The sequence below is a fragment of the Cotesia glomerata genome, linkage group LG4, assembly GCF_020080835.1.
Source record: "Cotesia glomerata isolate CgM1 linkage group LG4, MPM_Cglom_v2.3, whole genome shotgun sequence".
NCBI classification, from domain to species: Eukaryota; Metazoa; Arthropoda; class Insecta; order Hymenoptera; family Braconidae; genus Cotesia; species Cotesia glomerata.
Window position 1 is genome coordinate 17,926,364 of NC_058161.1, and position 16,379 is coordinate 17,942,742.

At 28.4% G+C, this 16,379-nt stretch overlaps 1 protein-coding gene across 9 annotated transcripts in view; it reads left to right on the forward strand.

The window, feature by feature from the left end:
* The window catches only part of LOC123264090 (fasciclin-1), a 382,407-nt gene extending 367,267 nt beyond the window's left edge, over positions 1-15,140 (forward strand). For 7 of the 9 annotated variants that reach the window (XM_044727161.1, XM_044727165.1, XM_044727162.1 and 4 more), the window contains 4 exons: positions 5,270-5,432; positions 6,676-6,820; positions 7,277-7,330; positions 14,835-15,140. In XM_044727161.1, the coding sequence (XP_044583096.1) occupies positions 5,270-5,432; positions 6,676-6,820; positions 7,277-7,330; positions 14,835-15,022 (550 nt within the window). In that variant the 3' untranslated portion in view covers positions 15,023-15,140. The remainder of the gene's footprint in view (positions 1-5,269; positions 5,433-6,675; positions 6,821-7,276; positions 7,331-14,834) is intronic. The other 2 variants (XM_044727167.1, XM_044727168.1) reach the window with 1 other exon arrangement.
* The last annotated feature ends 1,239 nt before the right edge of the window (positions 15,141-16,379 follow it).

Below are 16,379 nucleotides of genomic sequence, written 5' to 3' on the forward strand. Positions count from 1 at the left end.
TCCGATTTAGTTTCCATCACAATTCTTTAATCTTCTTAACTATTCATGTTTTTTAATCTGTTCTATGTACGTGAATAGAAGGTAAAGTGAGGAGTAATTTTTAATTAAAAAATTACCGAGATATGAATTTCAACTCGCGAGCTTTAGTTTAGTTTTCGCGATTTTATTAATTTTCAATAATAATCGGAAAATAATTAAACGATTTTTATAGCTTTCATCATAAAAATAATTAGTTAAGAATTTATCCAATAAATTTTTTTTTTTTTTTTCAAATAATAATTAATAATTGATTTTTTTTAAATGAGTTTTAAGGATTTAATTTTGTAGTTAATAAAATAAAAAAAAAAAATGTTTTTTAACTGTATCAGGATTCGAACCCGCGACTTTTAGTTTAATTAATTTATTATTGGTTTTGTTGCTATTTCAATAATGATTTAAGACATTTTTTTGTGCTAATTAAGGAGATCCACGCGAAGTGGAAATTTTTATAACTTCCTGAAAATTTGTAAATTCAATCTACGTAGCCTAATAATTAATAACAAAATTAAAAAACAGTAGGTTTCCGGGATATTTAATAAATTAACCAGGTTTGAAAATTGTAATTTTTACATGTAGGTAAATGGATATTCCACCAGCCGTGTATTCGGTTAAGAATTTAATGCAATTAACGATTTTAAAAAAATTTTATTTTCATTGAATTTGATTGAAAAAATAATGAGCTTTTGATTAAAACAATAAAAAAAATTAGGAAAACGGTTGACCCTAAAGGCCATCCCTGCAACTTCCCGCTAATTCCGTTAATACCTGGCCGCTTTTTTGAGCTCTTTGAGCTTAAAAGTACAATCTGTGTGTTGTTTTAAGCTCTCCGAGCTCAAAAAGATACCTTTTCTATGCTTTGGAGCTCTTTGAGCTCAAAAGTCTGATAGAAGTTTCATAGAACACTATTTTTTGAATGTTCATACCGCAATAACTTTTGAATGAATCAACCGATTTTTACGCGGTTGGCGGCATTCTACGTAGTTTTTTAAGCCTTATGAATAATTTCTAAGTTTCAATTGGTCAAACTAGAAATTTCGGAGTAACTCTGAAAAAACACTTTTTTCGGTTTTCTTTCGTTCACGATATCTCTCGAACGAATCAACCGATTTTGACCGGATTGGCGGCGATCGACGTGGTTTTTCAAGGTTGAGAGCTGATTAGTTTTTGGAATCGATCGGTTGAGCCGTTTAAAAGTTATCCCAAAAAAACCACTTCAGAAAAAAATTTTTTTCCTACTTTTTTTTAGATTTCTCCAAATTTCTCAAAATCTATCGGTCCGAATCGGTTTAAATTAACATGAAATCTAAGTTTGGCGAAGCCCTTTCGAATGGCACCAACCGCGATGAAATCGGTTCAACCGTTCAAAAGTTATAAGAGGTTTACATACTTACACACACACACACACATACATACAGAAATAGTGACACCGTCGCGGGAATAGTCAGGAAAGCTTCCTAGGACCTCAAAACGTCGAGATCTGATGAAAACTCGATTTTCGAAAAACGGGGTAAAACCAATAACTTCCCGATTTTTGAAAATTTTCAATTTTCTTAGCGGGAAGTTAAAAAGTAGATTTCCTAACGTATTACGGAGATATTTCATATTTATTATGAAAAATTACTTGGAAATTCCGTTCTTTAAAGTCTTGTATTTGACTTGGCAACACCGCTTGCGCAGTTACCCAAAACATAAATAACCGCGGTTTTTTTAAATGCTAGAAGATCTTAGTCATTTTAGTTAGACAGTAAACATAAATAAATTTTAAGGTTAGGGAAATCTTGCGGTGTTGTCAAGTGTATACCGGTAATTCAGAGTGCTGTATTTTTTGATAGTCAATTAAATGTTAATAATTATTTAATGAGTAAATTTTTCAGAAATTTCCTCAAAAATGTTATTAATTAATTTAATTAAAATAATTAATTTTACGATGCATAACAAAAATATTACAACGTATTATTTTTTTAAAGACATTCTTTACACTAGGAGGGTACTTGGATCTCCTTAAATGAAGATGAAAATTTTTTTTGCATTATACTAGTTAACAAAAAATGAATGAAATTTAAATTTTAAATTCGTAGATTAATAAGCTTGTATAAATTTTAATTAAAATAAAAAATAAGATTTTTAATTTAAACAGAAAAATATATATATCTAAATTTTATAACTTCAAATATTAAAGATTTCATTTTCCATTAAAGTTGGTAACTAAACAGGAAATTGTTCACTTTGGATGTTTAAATAGATTGACACGTTCAAAGGAAGTATATATATACTGCGAGTGATGATGGTAGGTGTAGATAGTAAAAATGAATTATTCGAAAAAAAAAAAAAATATAACTAGTATCAGAGAAAGAGGAGGGTGATAAAGAGTAAAGAGATAAGGCCGAGGAATGGAAGTGTTGAGAGAGGGTGAAAGGTATTTAATATTGTCTTTCTATTGAATTTAAAAGACGCCGCGAGCTATTTTATGTTAGAAATAATGAAAAATTCGTCTAGTGCTGGAAATAGTGTAATTTTATTCTCGATTAAATATTTTTGGTTTTTTTTTACGGTATAAATAAATTATCGATTTGACTATGTCTGAATTTCTGTCTGTAATTGATTTATAAGAAGTTGAAAGGGCCAAAAAAAATTTTTTTCTGAGACATTTTATTTAACAAATACATAAATAACAAGTAAATGTAGTAAATTTTTTATATTTTAAAACCCGGTTGTCTGTTTTTAAAATTATTATGTTGTACTTCTCCAGTAGACGATCTCCAAGAGGTTCTCCACAAAAAATTGTCAGGCGGTGAGCAAGATATCTCTGCTTTGGATTATATCAAATGGAAAATTCCGAAAAATTTATTTAGTGGATAGATGAATGCAGGTATTGATCGAAGGAATAGTCAAAATTTTTATTTTTGACAAATTGGCGGGTTCCCAAAGAAAAGTTACCATTTTCGAAAAAATTTCTAACTTTAAGTGGTTTAAAAAATCGAAATAATTGTCAGAAATCTTATTCCTTCGATAAATACCTGGGGAATATGTCTAAGAAAGTTGTGTAAAAATTTTAAACCGATCGGTCAAGCCGTTTTGGAGAAATCGTGCTCACCGACTTTGAAAATACTGTTTTGAGAAAAACGCGTTTTTATACGCCCCGCCTACTTTCGAACGCTCGGAGACGTCCTTACGAATATGCATTTATCTTCAAGAATATTTGCCGGATCAATTTGAAATTTTCAGAGAATATACTCAAATATATTAACACTCCGAAAATCCAAAATTAATTTTTTGAAAATTCTTACTAGGTATAACCCCTTAATCAGATTAACAATTAACGAGTTCAATTATGTTCTTATCATTGTAAAGATTTTCCACACGAAATTTCAATACTTGCGCAGCTGAAATAAAACTTGGTACTTGGAATTCCCAACAGGGGGCGCACAATAACTGAACTTTCTCGGTCCAGAAGTGTTGAGTCAGACGCTTCAAGATCTTTTAAAGCTTTACAACAGTATTTTTAATTTGTAAATTAGTTTTGTGGATACTTTTTGCGATAATTTGTTATCCTATCTATTACTTTGTAACTTTTCATCGACAGAAACAAAATTTATTCCAAATTGATGTTATTGTTGAGTTTTTAAAATTGGATATTCTGATTTTATAGTGACAAAATTTAACTTGAGATTGAATAATTGTGGAAGTAAGAAAATTTTAACAAAAAATTCGAATAGTTGTACACTCATAGAAAAAATGACTTAATTCAAGAAAAATTTTTTCTTCAAAATGTCATTCTTGTTTCAAGTAGTTCAATCTTAACTTAAGGAAATTCGAGCGAATCTAATGTAAAAAATAATTTCAAACTTTGAGCTTTGAAATTAAGCATACGTATAAATAAATACGTAATTTATCTAATCCAAAAATTAAAAAAAAATTCACCGTTCAGTTACTTAGATATTAAATTTCAAAAATCACATTTTTCATCTCCTTATACACGGGTTCTTATGACGGACAAACTTTAGTCGAAACTTTAATTATTTTTTTCAATATTAACCTCCCAACTTTAACGAATAAAAAACTATACACAAGAAACTTGGATTATTGTAAAATATAAAAAAAATGTAATAGTAATACATTACCGATATAATTTTTGAAATATTTAAAGTTTAATTTAATGTTTTTGACTCGTTTATCGTCAGCTATTTATTCGAATAAAGATTTGGCAACGTCGCATCAACAGCTAAGAAAAAAGAAAGGATAGAAATATAGTTACAGAGAGAGAAATATTTAACTCACACACTGATCCACGTCTCTGTAATGTGTATAATCAAACGCGCTGTAGCCAAATCTGTTTATTTAATCCGGCAATTAATAAATACGAAAGTCATTTTATTACTTTATTTTATTAAATAAGTAAAAATCATCAATTATCAAATTGTTTAAATTATTTTAAATTATAATAAAGGATTTTGACGAATATTGGGAAGACTGAAAGTAAAAAAAAATTTAAACATTATTGTGACTCATAAATTACGCTCTAACTTCCTTATGAAAATGATTCTTGAATTAAGAAACTTGGTTGTTTTAAAATAAATATAATAAAACTTAATACTTGGAATTCCTAACAGAGGGCGAACAATAGTTGAACTTTCTCGCTTCAGAAGAGTTGAGTCAAATGCTTTAAGGTCTTTCAAAGCTTCACAGCAGTATTATTGATTTGTAAATTAGTTTTTTGGATACTTTTTGCAATTTGGTTCAGATCTGGTTATTTCAAAAATGCAAAATCGATTTTTTGATAATTTTAAACACTTATGACCTCCTTAATGAAAAAATTTAATAAAAAATGGTGAAAAAGAGGAAATAAAAATTGGACATTCGAGAAACGGTATACCATTAAGCGAAATAAGTAAAAATGAAAATAAAAATACTGGAAGGTAGTAGATTGGTTTGACTGAAGAATAAAGCTTGAATGCAAATTGGCTATTTTCTCGAGCACGTCGTCTACTTAACTATTATATAGACTTTTCACATTCTCTAAACGGGTAACTTTAAAACCAGTCGGTTTCCGGTCCTTTTTTTTTCCCTTTCAGCCAACGTAATAAGGGTAGTAAGAATAAGAGTGAGAGTACGTGCAATTACCAACGGCTCAATACTCCTTTGAGCCGTTGACTAGATTTTATTCCTTTCCAATCCTTTGATATTTTTTAAAAGTTTTTTCCAATCATTATACCATTAATATTGATTACAGTTCAACATACATGTTGGGTCAGCGACGCAATTTCAATGACCGTTTGAGCGAGCCTAAAAAACGGTACACATACTTCGTGCCAAGGAACTCTGCATGGGAAAAAGCCAAAAATATATTCCCGTCTGCTTACAAGAAAATTTTCATGCCTGAATTCAGTTACCATGTGAGTATTTGATTAATTATGCTCATACTATTTGCACTGTACGCAGAAGGAAATTTTTTTCATAAATTTAGTGGTCAATTCTATAAAATACTGTAAGAAATTTTTGTGTGAACAATGGATCCTTGTAATAAGGTTTGATTTTTTTACACCACTCTATGGCGTTTAGGATTACTGGTGCTGTTATTTTTGCGCAACCTAGTGAGCTTAATTGAGTTACATAAATAATTAATTAAATTAAAATAAAATAAAAGAAAAATTAGAAAATCGGTTGACCTTAAAGGCCATCCCTGCAACTTCCCGCTACCTCCATACCTAAGTGCTCAACAATTCACTTATTTTTTAAGCTCTTCGAGTTCAAAAATATAATTTTTGTGTAATTTTGAGCTCTCCGAGCTCAAATAAATCGCTGTTCTGTGCTTTTGAGCTCTTCGAGCTCAAAAGGCTAATGGAGGTTTTATAGAACACTATTTTTTGAATTTTTAAACCGCAATAACTTTTGAATGAATTAACCGATTTTCTCGAAGTTTACGGCATTCAACGCAGTTTTTTGAGTTCTTTGAAAAATCTTTAAGCGTAAACTGGTCAGACTAAAAATTTCATAGATATTCTGAAAAAAACATTTTTTTCAATTTTTTTCGACTACGATATCTCACGAACAAATCAACCGATTTTGACCGGGCTGGTGGCAATCGACGTGGTTTCTTGAGGTTAAGAGATGATTAGTTTTTAGAATTGATCGGTTCAGCCGTTTCAAAGATATTTCAAAAAAACGAATTTTTGAAAATTTTATTTTTGAGATTTTTCAAAATTGATCGACTCAAATTCTGTAAATTAGTATCAGAATTCTAGGAGCAAAGGAACTCTTCAGAACGCCGCTTATTTCGATCAAATCGGATGATCCGTTCAAAAGTTATGAGAGATTTACACACACACACACACACACACACACACACACACACACACACACACACACACACACACACACACACACACACACACACACACACACACACACACACACACACACACACACACACATACATACATACATACATACATACACGGTGACATCACCGCGGAAATAGTTAGGAAAGCTTCCTAAGACCTCAAAACGTCGAGATCTGATGAAAACTTGATTTTCGAAAAACGGGGTGAAAACAATAACTTCCCGATTTTTGAAAATTTTCAATTTTCTTAGCGGGAAGTTAAAAAAATTAAAACAATAATAATAATAATTTTTCAGACAAGACAAATATTGGAACGTCATTTAATAGAGGCAAGCCAGGCATACACAATGGCAGAACTTAAAAAACTAACAGGCAATGAATCGGTAATGTTGGCACCAATTAGAGATCACTTAAAATTACGTGTCCGGGAATACGATGGAAGTAAGTAAAATTTTCTTATTTTCTTCCCTTTCTACATTATTTCTTTTTCCTTCCTCTATATATATATTCTCTTCTTCGTACTTATCCTTCATGTCATTTAATATCTTTTGTGTCACCATTATTTTTATCTTCATTCTTATATTTTTTTTTTTTTAACACTTTACTTTTATCTACAACATTTAGATTTTTTTTAGTCGAGTATCAGCTTAAGATTTTTTTATTTTCCGTCATAAAAACCAATGACTACATAGAATATACTTTATAAATATATATATATATATATATATATATATATATATATATATATATATATATATATATATATATATATATATAAAGTGTGTTGAAGGTTTTATCAGTAATAATGTAGAATTTAAAATTTTTACCGCTTTAATTTTTTAATTTATTAAGTTAGAAACTAACAATATTAATTTTAATTATAATTAAAAAATTTAGACGATCAGAGGTATGACGAAAATGCAATTCATCTGCCTAGTAGTAATAACTACGGTGAGTTTTAATTACTAGAGTGAGAAGAAATAGATTTTTTTACCTTTATTTATTAAAAATTATTTGCTTATTGCAATTAAACTGCGTCATGCTTGTTTAATTGAGGCAATATGGCGGCAAGGGTGCACTGAAAAAAAAGTTTAAGTCCTATCGCAATACGTTTAACCATATGACTTATACAGATGGCGCATTTAACATGGGTATAAGCTATACACTTAAACGTATTGCGATATGACTTATACTTTTTTTTCAGTGTGTGTTGCAAGAGATTAATTGACCTGACGTGCCTTGCTAATCGAAAAAATATAAAATAGAAACAGCGTAGGCCACTCGAGTGTAATTGAGTCAACAAGATGGCGGGCTAGGCGCGAGTAATGAGCGCGCGAGGACTTAACCTCTTAATTTAAGTTTCTGGCGATTTCCCGACAAGATGGCTGTTAGTGGGCGAGATTTGCAGAGGAAAAAAAATTAACTTGATTCAAGAGAAAAATTCTTGAACCAAGAATATAATTTTGAAGAGGGTAATTGTCTTGAATCAAGACGAAAAATTCTTGAATTAAGTAAAATTTCCTTAAATCAAGAAAAATTTTCTTAAATCAAGAATTTTACTACTCAAACCAAGAATATTGAGCTCTTCAAAAATATAAACTTGATTCAAGAAAATTTTTTTTTCTGTGTGTGAGTAAATTTAGAAGCGGGGATTTTATTGTTAAATTGGAATAAATTTATTAAATTTTTAAAGCCAATGAGGTAAAAGAAGAAATTTAATTTAAATTTCATGAAATTTTTATAATTTCTTTGTCTACACGGAAAAAAGTAAACTGTAATAAATAACAGTCGATTTATAATAAGTAATGATCAACAATTAATTATAAATTAAAGTTACATTTAATTAATAGAATTATTATATGAGTAATTTATTCGTTGAGAGGTGAATATACTACCCAATGCTGCCATAATACCTCAATAAATTTTATACTACACTCTAGAGCAGTCTCGATCATTATCGTCCACGAATTAGAATTTCAAATTAATTTATAAATTATTTATTCAATTGGATTAATTCGTCAACAATTCATAGATCAATGAATCCTAAAATAAAGAAGTTAGATCTATGATATATGTCAAGTGCTTTTAACACATGCGATCGTTATCCTAAAAGGACATGAGCCATAAAACGGGTATTTATCGTCTCATAAATTTATATCTTTATTCATAACATAAATTCACAACTTATCGGGTTTTATATTATGCAATAATACTTATAATACCGTAATATATGTAGTTGCATTTGCAATTGCATATCAGGCGCATTATTATCATACTTTTATATAATATATTATTATTGCAAAAATTTGACGGATTTAATAATGAAGAAATAATAATAATAATTATTATTATTATTTTACTTTCGTTAAATTGTGCTGTACTTTCTTAACTATTGACATTTTTAACTAGATAAGTTCAGATAAGATATGATACTTTTAACGATATAAGCTTATTCCGATGTTACAATCATCAAGAGCTTTCATTTGAGTACTCACATGAATTTTTTTTATATATTATATATATATATATATATATATATATATATATATATATATATGATATTTGTCATATATATAATATATAAAATATATAAAAAATTCATGTGGGTATTCAAATGAAAGGGCTTGATAAGTATATTATCAGAATGAGCTTATATCGTTAAAAATATCATCAGTAGACAAAATACAAAGTAATTTCTTAACTATTGACATTTTTGAAGATATAAGCTCATCCTGATGTTACCCTCATCAAAACCTTTCATTTGAATACCCACAAGATTTTTTTATATATTTTATATATATCACAAATATCATATATATAAAATATATAAAAAAATCTTGTGGGTATTCAAATGAAAGGTCTCCATGAGAGTAACAACAGAATGAGCTTATATCAGTAGAAATATCATCAGTTGACGAAAAACAGTTAATTTCTTAATCATTGAGATTTTTAAAGAGATAAGCTCATTCTGATGTAATAAAGATCAAGAGCTTTCATTTGAGTACCGCCATGCATTTTTATACATTTTTCATATATATATCTATATAATATATATAAATATATGAAAAAATGATGTGGGTATTCAAATGAAAGCTCTTGATCATTTTAACATCATGATAAGCTTATATCGTTAAAAATATCATCAGTCGACAAAATACAAAGTAATTTCTTAACTATTGACGTTTTTAAAGATATAAGCTCATTCCGATGTTACACTCATCAAGAGCTTTCATTTGAGTACCCACATGTATTTTTGATATATTTTTCATATATTTATATATATAAAATATATAAATATATGAAAAATTGATGTGGGTATTTAAATGAAAAGTCTTGATGAATTTAACATCGGGATGAGCTTATATCTTTAAAAATGTCAGTGATTAACAAGATACAAAGTCATTTGTTAATTATTGAGATATTCAAAGATATAAGCTCATCCCGATATTACATTCTTCAAGAGCTGTCATTTGAGTACCCACATGCATTTTTCATATATTTTTCATATATAAAATATCTAAATGTATGAAAAAATGATGTGGGTATTCAAATGAAAGCTCTTGATCATTGTAACATCATGATAAGCTTATATCGTTAAAAATATCATCAGTCGACAAAATACAAAGTAATTTCTTAACTATTGACGTTTTTAAAGATATAAGCTCATTCCGATGTTACACTCATCAAGAGCTTTCATTTGAGTACCCACATGTATTTTTGATATATTTTTCATATATTTATATATATAAAATATATAAACATATGAAAAATTGATGTGGGTACTCAAATGAAAAGTCTTGATGAATTTAACATCGAGATGAGCTTATATCTTTAAAAATGTCAGTGGTTGACATGATACAAAGTCATTTTTTAACTATTGAAATTTTCAAAGATATAAGCTCATCCCGATATTATATTCTTCAAGAGCTGTCATTTGAGTACCCACATGCATTTTTCATATATTTTTCATATATAAAATATATAAATGTATGGAAAATTGATGTGGGTACTCAAATGAAACGTCTTGATGACTGTAACATCGGGGTGAGCTTATATCATTAAAAATGTCAATAGTTCACAAGATACGAGGTCATTTCTTAATTATTGAAATTTTTAATGAAATAAGCTCATCTCGACATTACACTCATTAAGAGCTTTCATTTGAGTGCCCACATGCATTTTTGATATATTTTTCATATATACATATATTTATCATATATAAATATATAAAATATATGAAAAATTGATGTGGGTACTCAAATGAAAGGTCTTGATGAGTGTAACATCGGGATGAGCTTATATCTTTAAAAATGTCAATATTTTACAAGGTCATTTCTTAATTATGTATCTTAAGATAGGGCATTTTCGATAGCAGCCTAAATACTTATCATAAATTGACTATTCGTAAGAATAATATGAAACCTTGAAAAGGGAGAAATTCAAATCAAGACCTTTCTAACGATACTAAATTTAACTATAAAAACCCATTTTATCACATTAATACACTGGCCACAAAATTTTTCTCATTTTCTTAATAATATAAATAATAATAATAAAATTTTTAAACTTTAAAAAAGAAATATAGCGATGACATGTCGACCTTTTTACGAGGCATGTATATCGGTTATGTAACGACCGATTTATTGAGAAAGTAATAAAATAGGAAACTACGTCTGCATTAATTTAAACTTTTCTGAGTCTACTCTAGTTTTATTTTTATTTTCACATTTTTTTTTATTCTTTGTCAACTAGCGAGTTTATTTTCATTCCTTTTTTTTTCTCTTATTTTCACGGTACTCAGAACTACTTTTATAATACTTTCATATAGTTTCCTTCGTATATGAAATTTTTTTTACGTATCGAAGTAATAAATTTAAAATAAGATGACATCGACCTTTGAGAATTACTTTATAACGATTTATTCTCCTTCGTTAAAAAAAAAAAAAAAAAAGAAATACTCTAAACTTATAAAAATGTCTTTTTTTATCATTTATCATAAGTCATAATTCATGATATGAGCTTCTGTGCTTCTTTTTTCTCTCCAGTGGAAATATTTCTGTAAAAATGCACCTGAAAATCTGATTCAATTCTTGACTCAACTATTGCGGGTACAGAAATTACTAAAAAGTTAACCAAAAAACAATTTTTGAACCAATAATTTACAATTTATGTGTTTGATTATTGTATTAATGATTTACAGCTTTAATTTCTAAAGAGTAATAAGGTTGTAAACACAATAAATTTTTAAAAATCCAATTTTTGACCTCGTTTTTTTGTTCCATTTCTTCATATGATTGATATGGAGGACCCTTTAGAAAATCGAAGCTCAATATTATGTTGTTCAATTATAATTAATATATTTCTAAGGCAGTCTCACCAAATTTTCTACCCTCCGATCTTCCGCAGCTTATTTTTAAGGAAGTTTGAACGTAACTTATGAGTCAAAATAATGTTTAAATTTTTTTTTACTTTCAGTCTTTCCAATATTCGTCAAAATTGTTTATTTTAATTTAATAATTACTAATTAGATATTAAAATAATTCGAACAATTTAATAATTGATGATTTTTACTTATTTAATTAAATAAAGTAATAAAATGACTTTCGTATTTATTATTTACCGGATTAAATAAACAGATTTGGCAACAGCGCGTTTGATTATACCAATTATAGAGACGTGGATGAGTGTGTGAGTTAAATATTTCTCTCTCTGTAACTATATTTCTATCCTTTTCTTTTTTCTCAGCTGTTGACGCGACGTTGCCAAATCTTTATTCGGATAAATAGCTGACGATAAACGAGTCAAAAAAATAAAAAAGTTTGGAAAATCCAAAAGTGCACGCCTAATAACGCTCAATCATTTTTTAAGAAAAAAATTAATTGTGTAATTGATTAAAAAAAAAATTAGGAAAACGGTTGACCCTGAAGGCCATCCCTGCAACTTCCCGCTAATTCCATACTTAGGCGCTTAAAATTGCACCAATGACGTATTTGAGCTCTTCGAGCTCAAAAATACAATTTATGGGTTATTTTGAGCTCTCTGAGCTCGAAGAGATTGCTTTCCTATCCTTTAAAGCTCTTCGAGCTCAAAAGTCTGATAGAGATTTGATAAGACACTATTTTTTGAATTTTTAAACCACAATAACTTTTGAATGAATATACCGATTTTTACGCGGTTAAAAGCATTCGACGCATTTTTTCATGCCTCACAAAGAATCTCAAATTTTGAATTGATCGCGCTAGGAATTTTGGAGTTATTCCGAAAAAACACTTTTTTCGGTTTTCTTTCGTTCACGATATCTCTCGAATGAATCAACCGATTTTGACCGGACTGGTGGCAATCAACGTGGTTTTTTGAGTTTAAGAGCTGATTATTTTTTGGAATTGACCTTTTAAGCCGTTTAAAAGTTATTCCAAAAAAACCACATTTGAAAAAAAAATTTTTTTCAGTTTTTTTAAGATTTCTCAAAATCTATTGATCTGAATCGGTCCAAATAGATTTCAAAATCTAAGCTTGGTCAAGTTCTTATGAATGGCACCAACCGCAATGAAATCGGTCAAGCCGTTCAAAAGTTATAAGCGGTTCAGATACTTTCACACACACACACACACACACACACACACATACATACAGACATAGTGACACCCTCGCGGGAATAGTCAGGAAAGCTTCCTAGGACCTCAAAACGTCGAGATCTGATGAAAACTCGATTTTCGAAAAACGGGGTAAAACCAATAACTTCCCGATTTTTGAAAATTTTCAATTTTCTTAGCGGGAAGTAAATAAATTGTAATTAAGTAATTTCTTAGAGTCTTTTTTATTTTTTTTTAAAAATATCGGCGCCCTTTTTTCTTGTCATATGCGCACGCAGTCTAAAAAAATCTAGCTTGATCAAGTGGCGCCATAGTTTTCACGTGACAAATAAGAAAAGTTCGTTTGGCTTTGTACGGTTGTATCCGTGAATTTTAATAAAAATTCAATTTAAAAAAAAATACGTAAGCTAGGCCACTGATATGAAATACGGACCCAGTTCATCGAATTCTTAAACTAATAAAAAAGGCCCGGTCTTGAAATATCAATTTGTTCGAGAGTAATCGTTGGTACATCCAAAATGGGGTGACATCCGGACGTCCACGTAAAATTTTTTTCAAAACGTTTTTTTTTTCAAAATAGCAACATGAAATGATTTTAGAAAGTAAAAGATGGTTTAATTTAAGTGTTTTTCGGTGTACATCTACTTATATTATTGAATAAGTGTAATATGGTTGTGATAGAGGCATTTAAAGATCACAAAATTGCTTGACCTTGACGAGTCGAGTATAAAGCACAACCTCACGCGCTTTGCGCTATGAGGCGTGCAATTAAACTTTAAATATTACAAAAATTATATCGGTAATGTATTACTATTACATTTTTTGTATATTTTACAATAATCCAAGTTTCTTGTGTATAGTTTTTTATTCGTTAAAGTTGGGAGGTTAATATTGAAAAAAATAATTAAAGTCTCGACTAAAGTTTGTCCGCCATAAGAGCCCGTGTATAAGGAGATAAAAATTGTGATTGTTGAAATTTAATATCTAAGTAACTAAACGGTGAATCTTTTCAAAATTCATGGACTAGATGAATTACGTATTTATTTATACGTATACTTAATTTTAAAGCTCAAAGTTGGAAATTATTTTTCACATAAGATTCGCTCGAACCTCCTTAAAAACCTCCATTTATTTAAGAAGCTAACTCAACTAAGATTGTACTTAATCTAGTGTATTTTCTTTTATTGTTCAACATTACCAGAAGGTGGCGCGGTAGTATAGTTCTACCAGACTGTCTAGTGTCTCTCAAGTAAAGGCGGGCTTTTCAAAAAACCAACTTTCGAAAATATAAATGAAAAATGATAGTATTTATTGTAAACTTGAACACATTAAAATTCCTACCACTTTCATAAATTTAATTTCAATTTTCTATTTAATTTTATTTCTTCAATATTCATTCCAACTCTTTACTTTTTTCTACTGTAATTTTCAATTTTATCTAATTAATTATATTATGTTAACAGCCGAGACCAGTGATTACAGTTTCAATCGGCTTAGCGAAATGAATGGAAATTTTGAAAAAACGTTTTTAGAGATAATAGATAATTTAATAAACTATTTCACCACAAAGCGTTTTTTTCAAAAATTTCATTCCTTTCGTGAAAACAATCGAAACTGCAATTGCTCTGCTGTTGGGAGTGCGAAAGAAATAGTTCCGTTGAACTCCGTGAGAGCAAAGCAAGAAAAAGATGGTCTCTCCTGTTAACTAAAAACAAAGGAAAAATTTTTCATTCTATAGTTGAGTCTAGAATTCAAATTTTTAGGTGGCAATTTTAAAAATTCTTACTAAATTTTTTATAAAATTAAACTGTATAAAATAAAATGTAAACAATTAATAACAGTAATTATTAACCATATTATAGGTTATCAAATAGAATGGATGGGAAAATGGATCCGAGTATACCGTCCAGATGTCGCTTGCACCAACGGAATAATTCATGTTATTGACGACGTTCTCTTAATGCCGGAAGATGTCACCGTGAGCGGAGCTTCATTACTGACGATCACTCCTCATATTTTAACAATTATAATTGCTAAATGGTTTTTATAAATTGACAACCAATTTACTGATTAAGTACTGGTAATAAAGTTAATGACCCAGTTGATTGATTGGGAAGATTTTAAATTAAACCAGGTCTACTGACCTTAAAAATAAAAATAAAAATGTATGGTTAATTTGAATTATTAATATTAATTAATTATTGATAGTTGATATTTATGAATAATTAAATAATGTAAAGGCTGTAAATGATTGATATAGCCTGTGATTATTTATTTATGAAACAAAGTGAAATGGATTTTTTAAAACAAACAATGGTTGAATAATTAAATAATTATACCAAATAATTTATAATTAAGTAAAATACATAATTAATATTTTAATGAGTGGATAGATTTTTGTTCAATTATTCAGATAAAATACTCCTAGATTAATTATTAATTAATTGATTAATGCGTTATTAATTAATGATTAATTGATGAATAATGTGTGTCATAATTATTAATAAGTCGATTAATTATTTAAGATAAAATTTATTTATAATAATAGTTGTAAAAGTAAATAATTATTGAAAATACAGATGAAAAAATTATTGATTAAATAATTACGATAATTATTATTAATTATTAATTATTGGTACATGAAAAATATTTGATGATGTAATAGTGTAAGAGTATATCAATATCTGTAAACTGCCGAGGTATTGCAGAAAAATATTAAGAAAGTTTTGGATAAATTAATAAGAGATATATAAACAGAAATTTTTGGAAGTTGATGGACTTTTCGAGTTCAATAACTGATTAATTAGTAATTGAAGAAAAATAAATCGAAAAATTGATGAGATTTTTTTTTTTAAGGTTAAGTGCATGGTTTCAAGTTTGTTTTTGTCGTAGTTTTAGGTTATGATTTTTTATGAGGTTAAGTACAATATTTTATAAGAAGAAAAAATTTTGGATGATTTTAGAATTTGAGTTTAACAAATAAAATTATCTTGAAACAATTTTGGTTACACGATATAATTATTGGTAGGTTATACAACGTATGGATTAATGATTAATCGATTGATTATTGTCACAGAATAAATGATTAAGTTTTATAAATTTGATTTCTTCACAACAATATTGAGTGTTCTTGCATTGAAACTTCATGACTTTCACCCAATTTATGATTATTTATCTTGCAGATTGACATTAAGCTGTTAATAACGATCGATATTGCCGGAAAAATAAAATAGCGTGTAATAACAATGTCCCGAAGTAAAATGAATTTTCTAATGAGTTTCATGTAATTAAAAATAGTTCAATTATTTATTTGCATCAGTAAAAATAAGGCAATAAAACAAAGTTTCATCAAAAAATAATAAACGAAATGAAAATGATAGTTGAAAAAGGAAAAATAAAACTAGTGA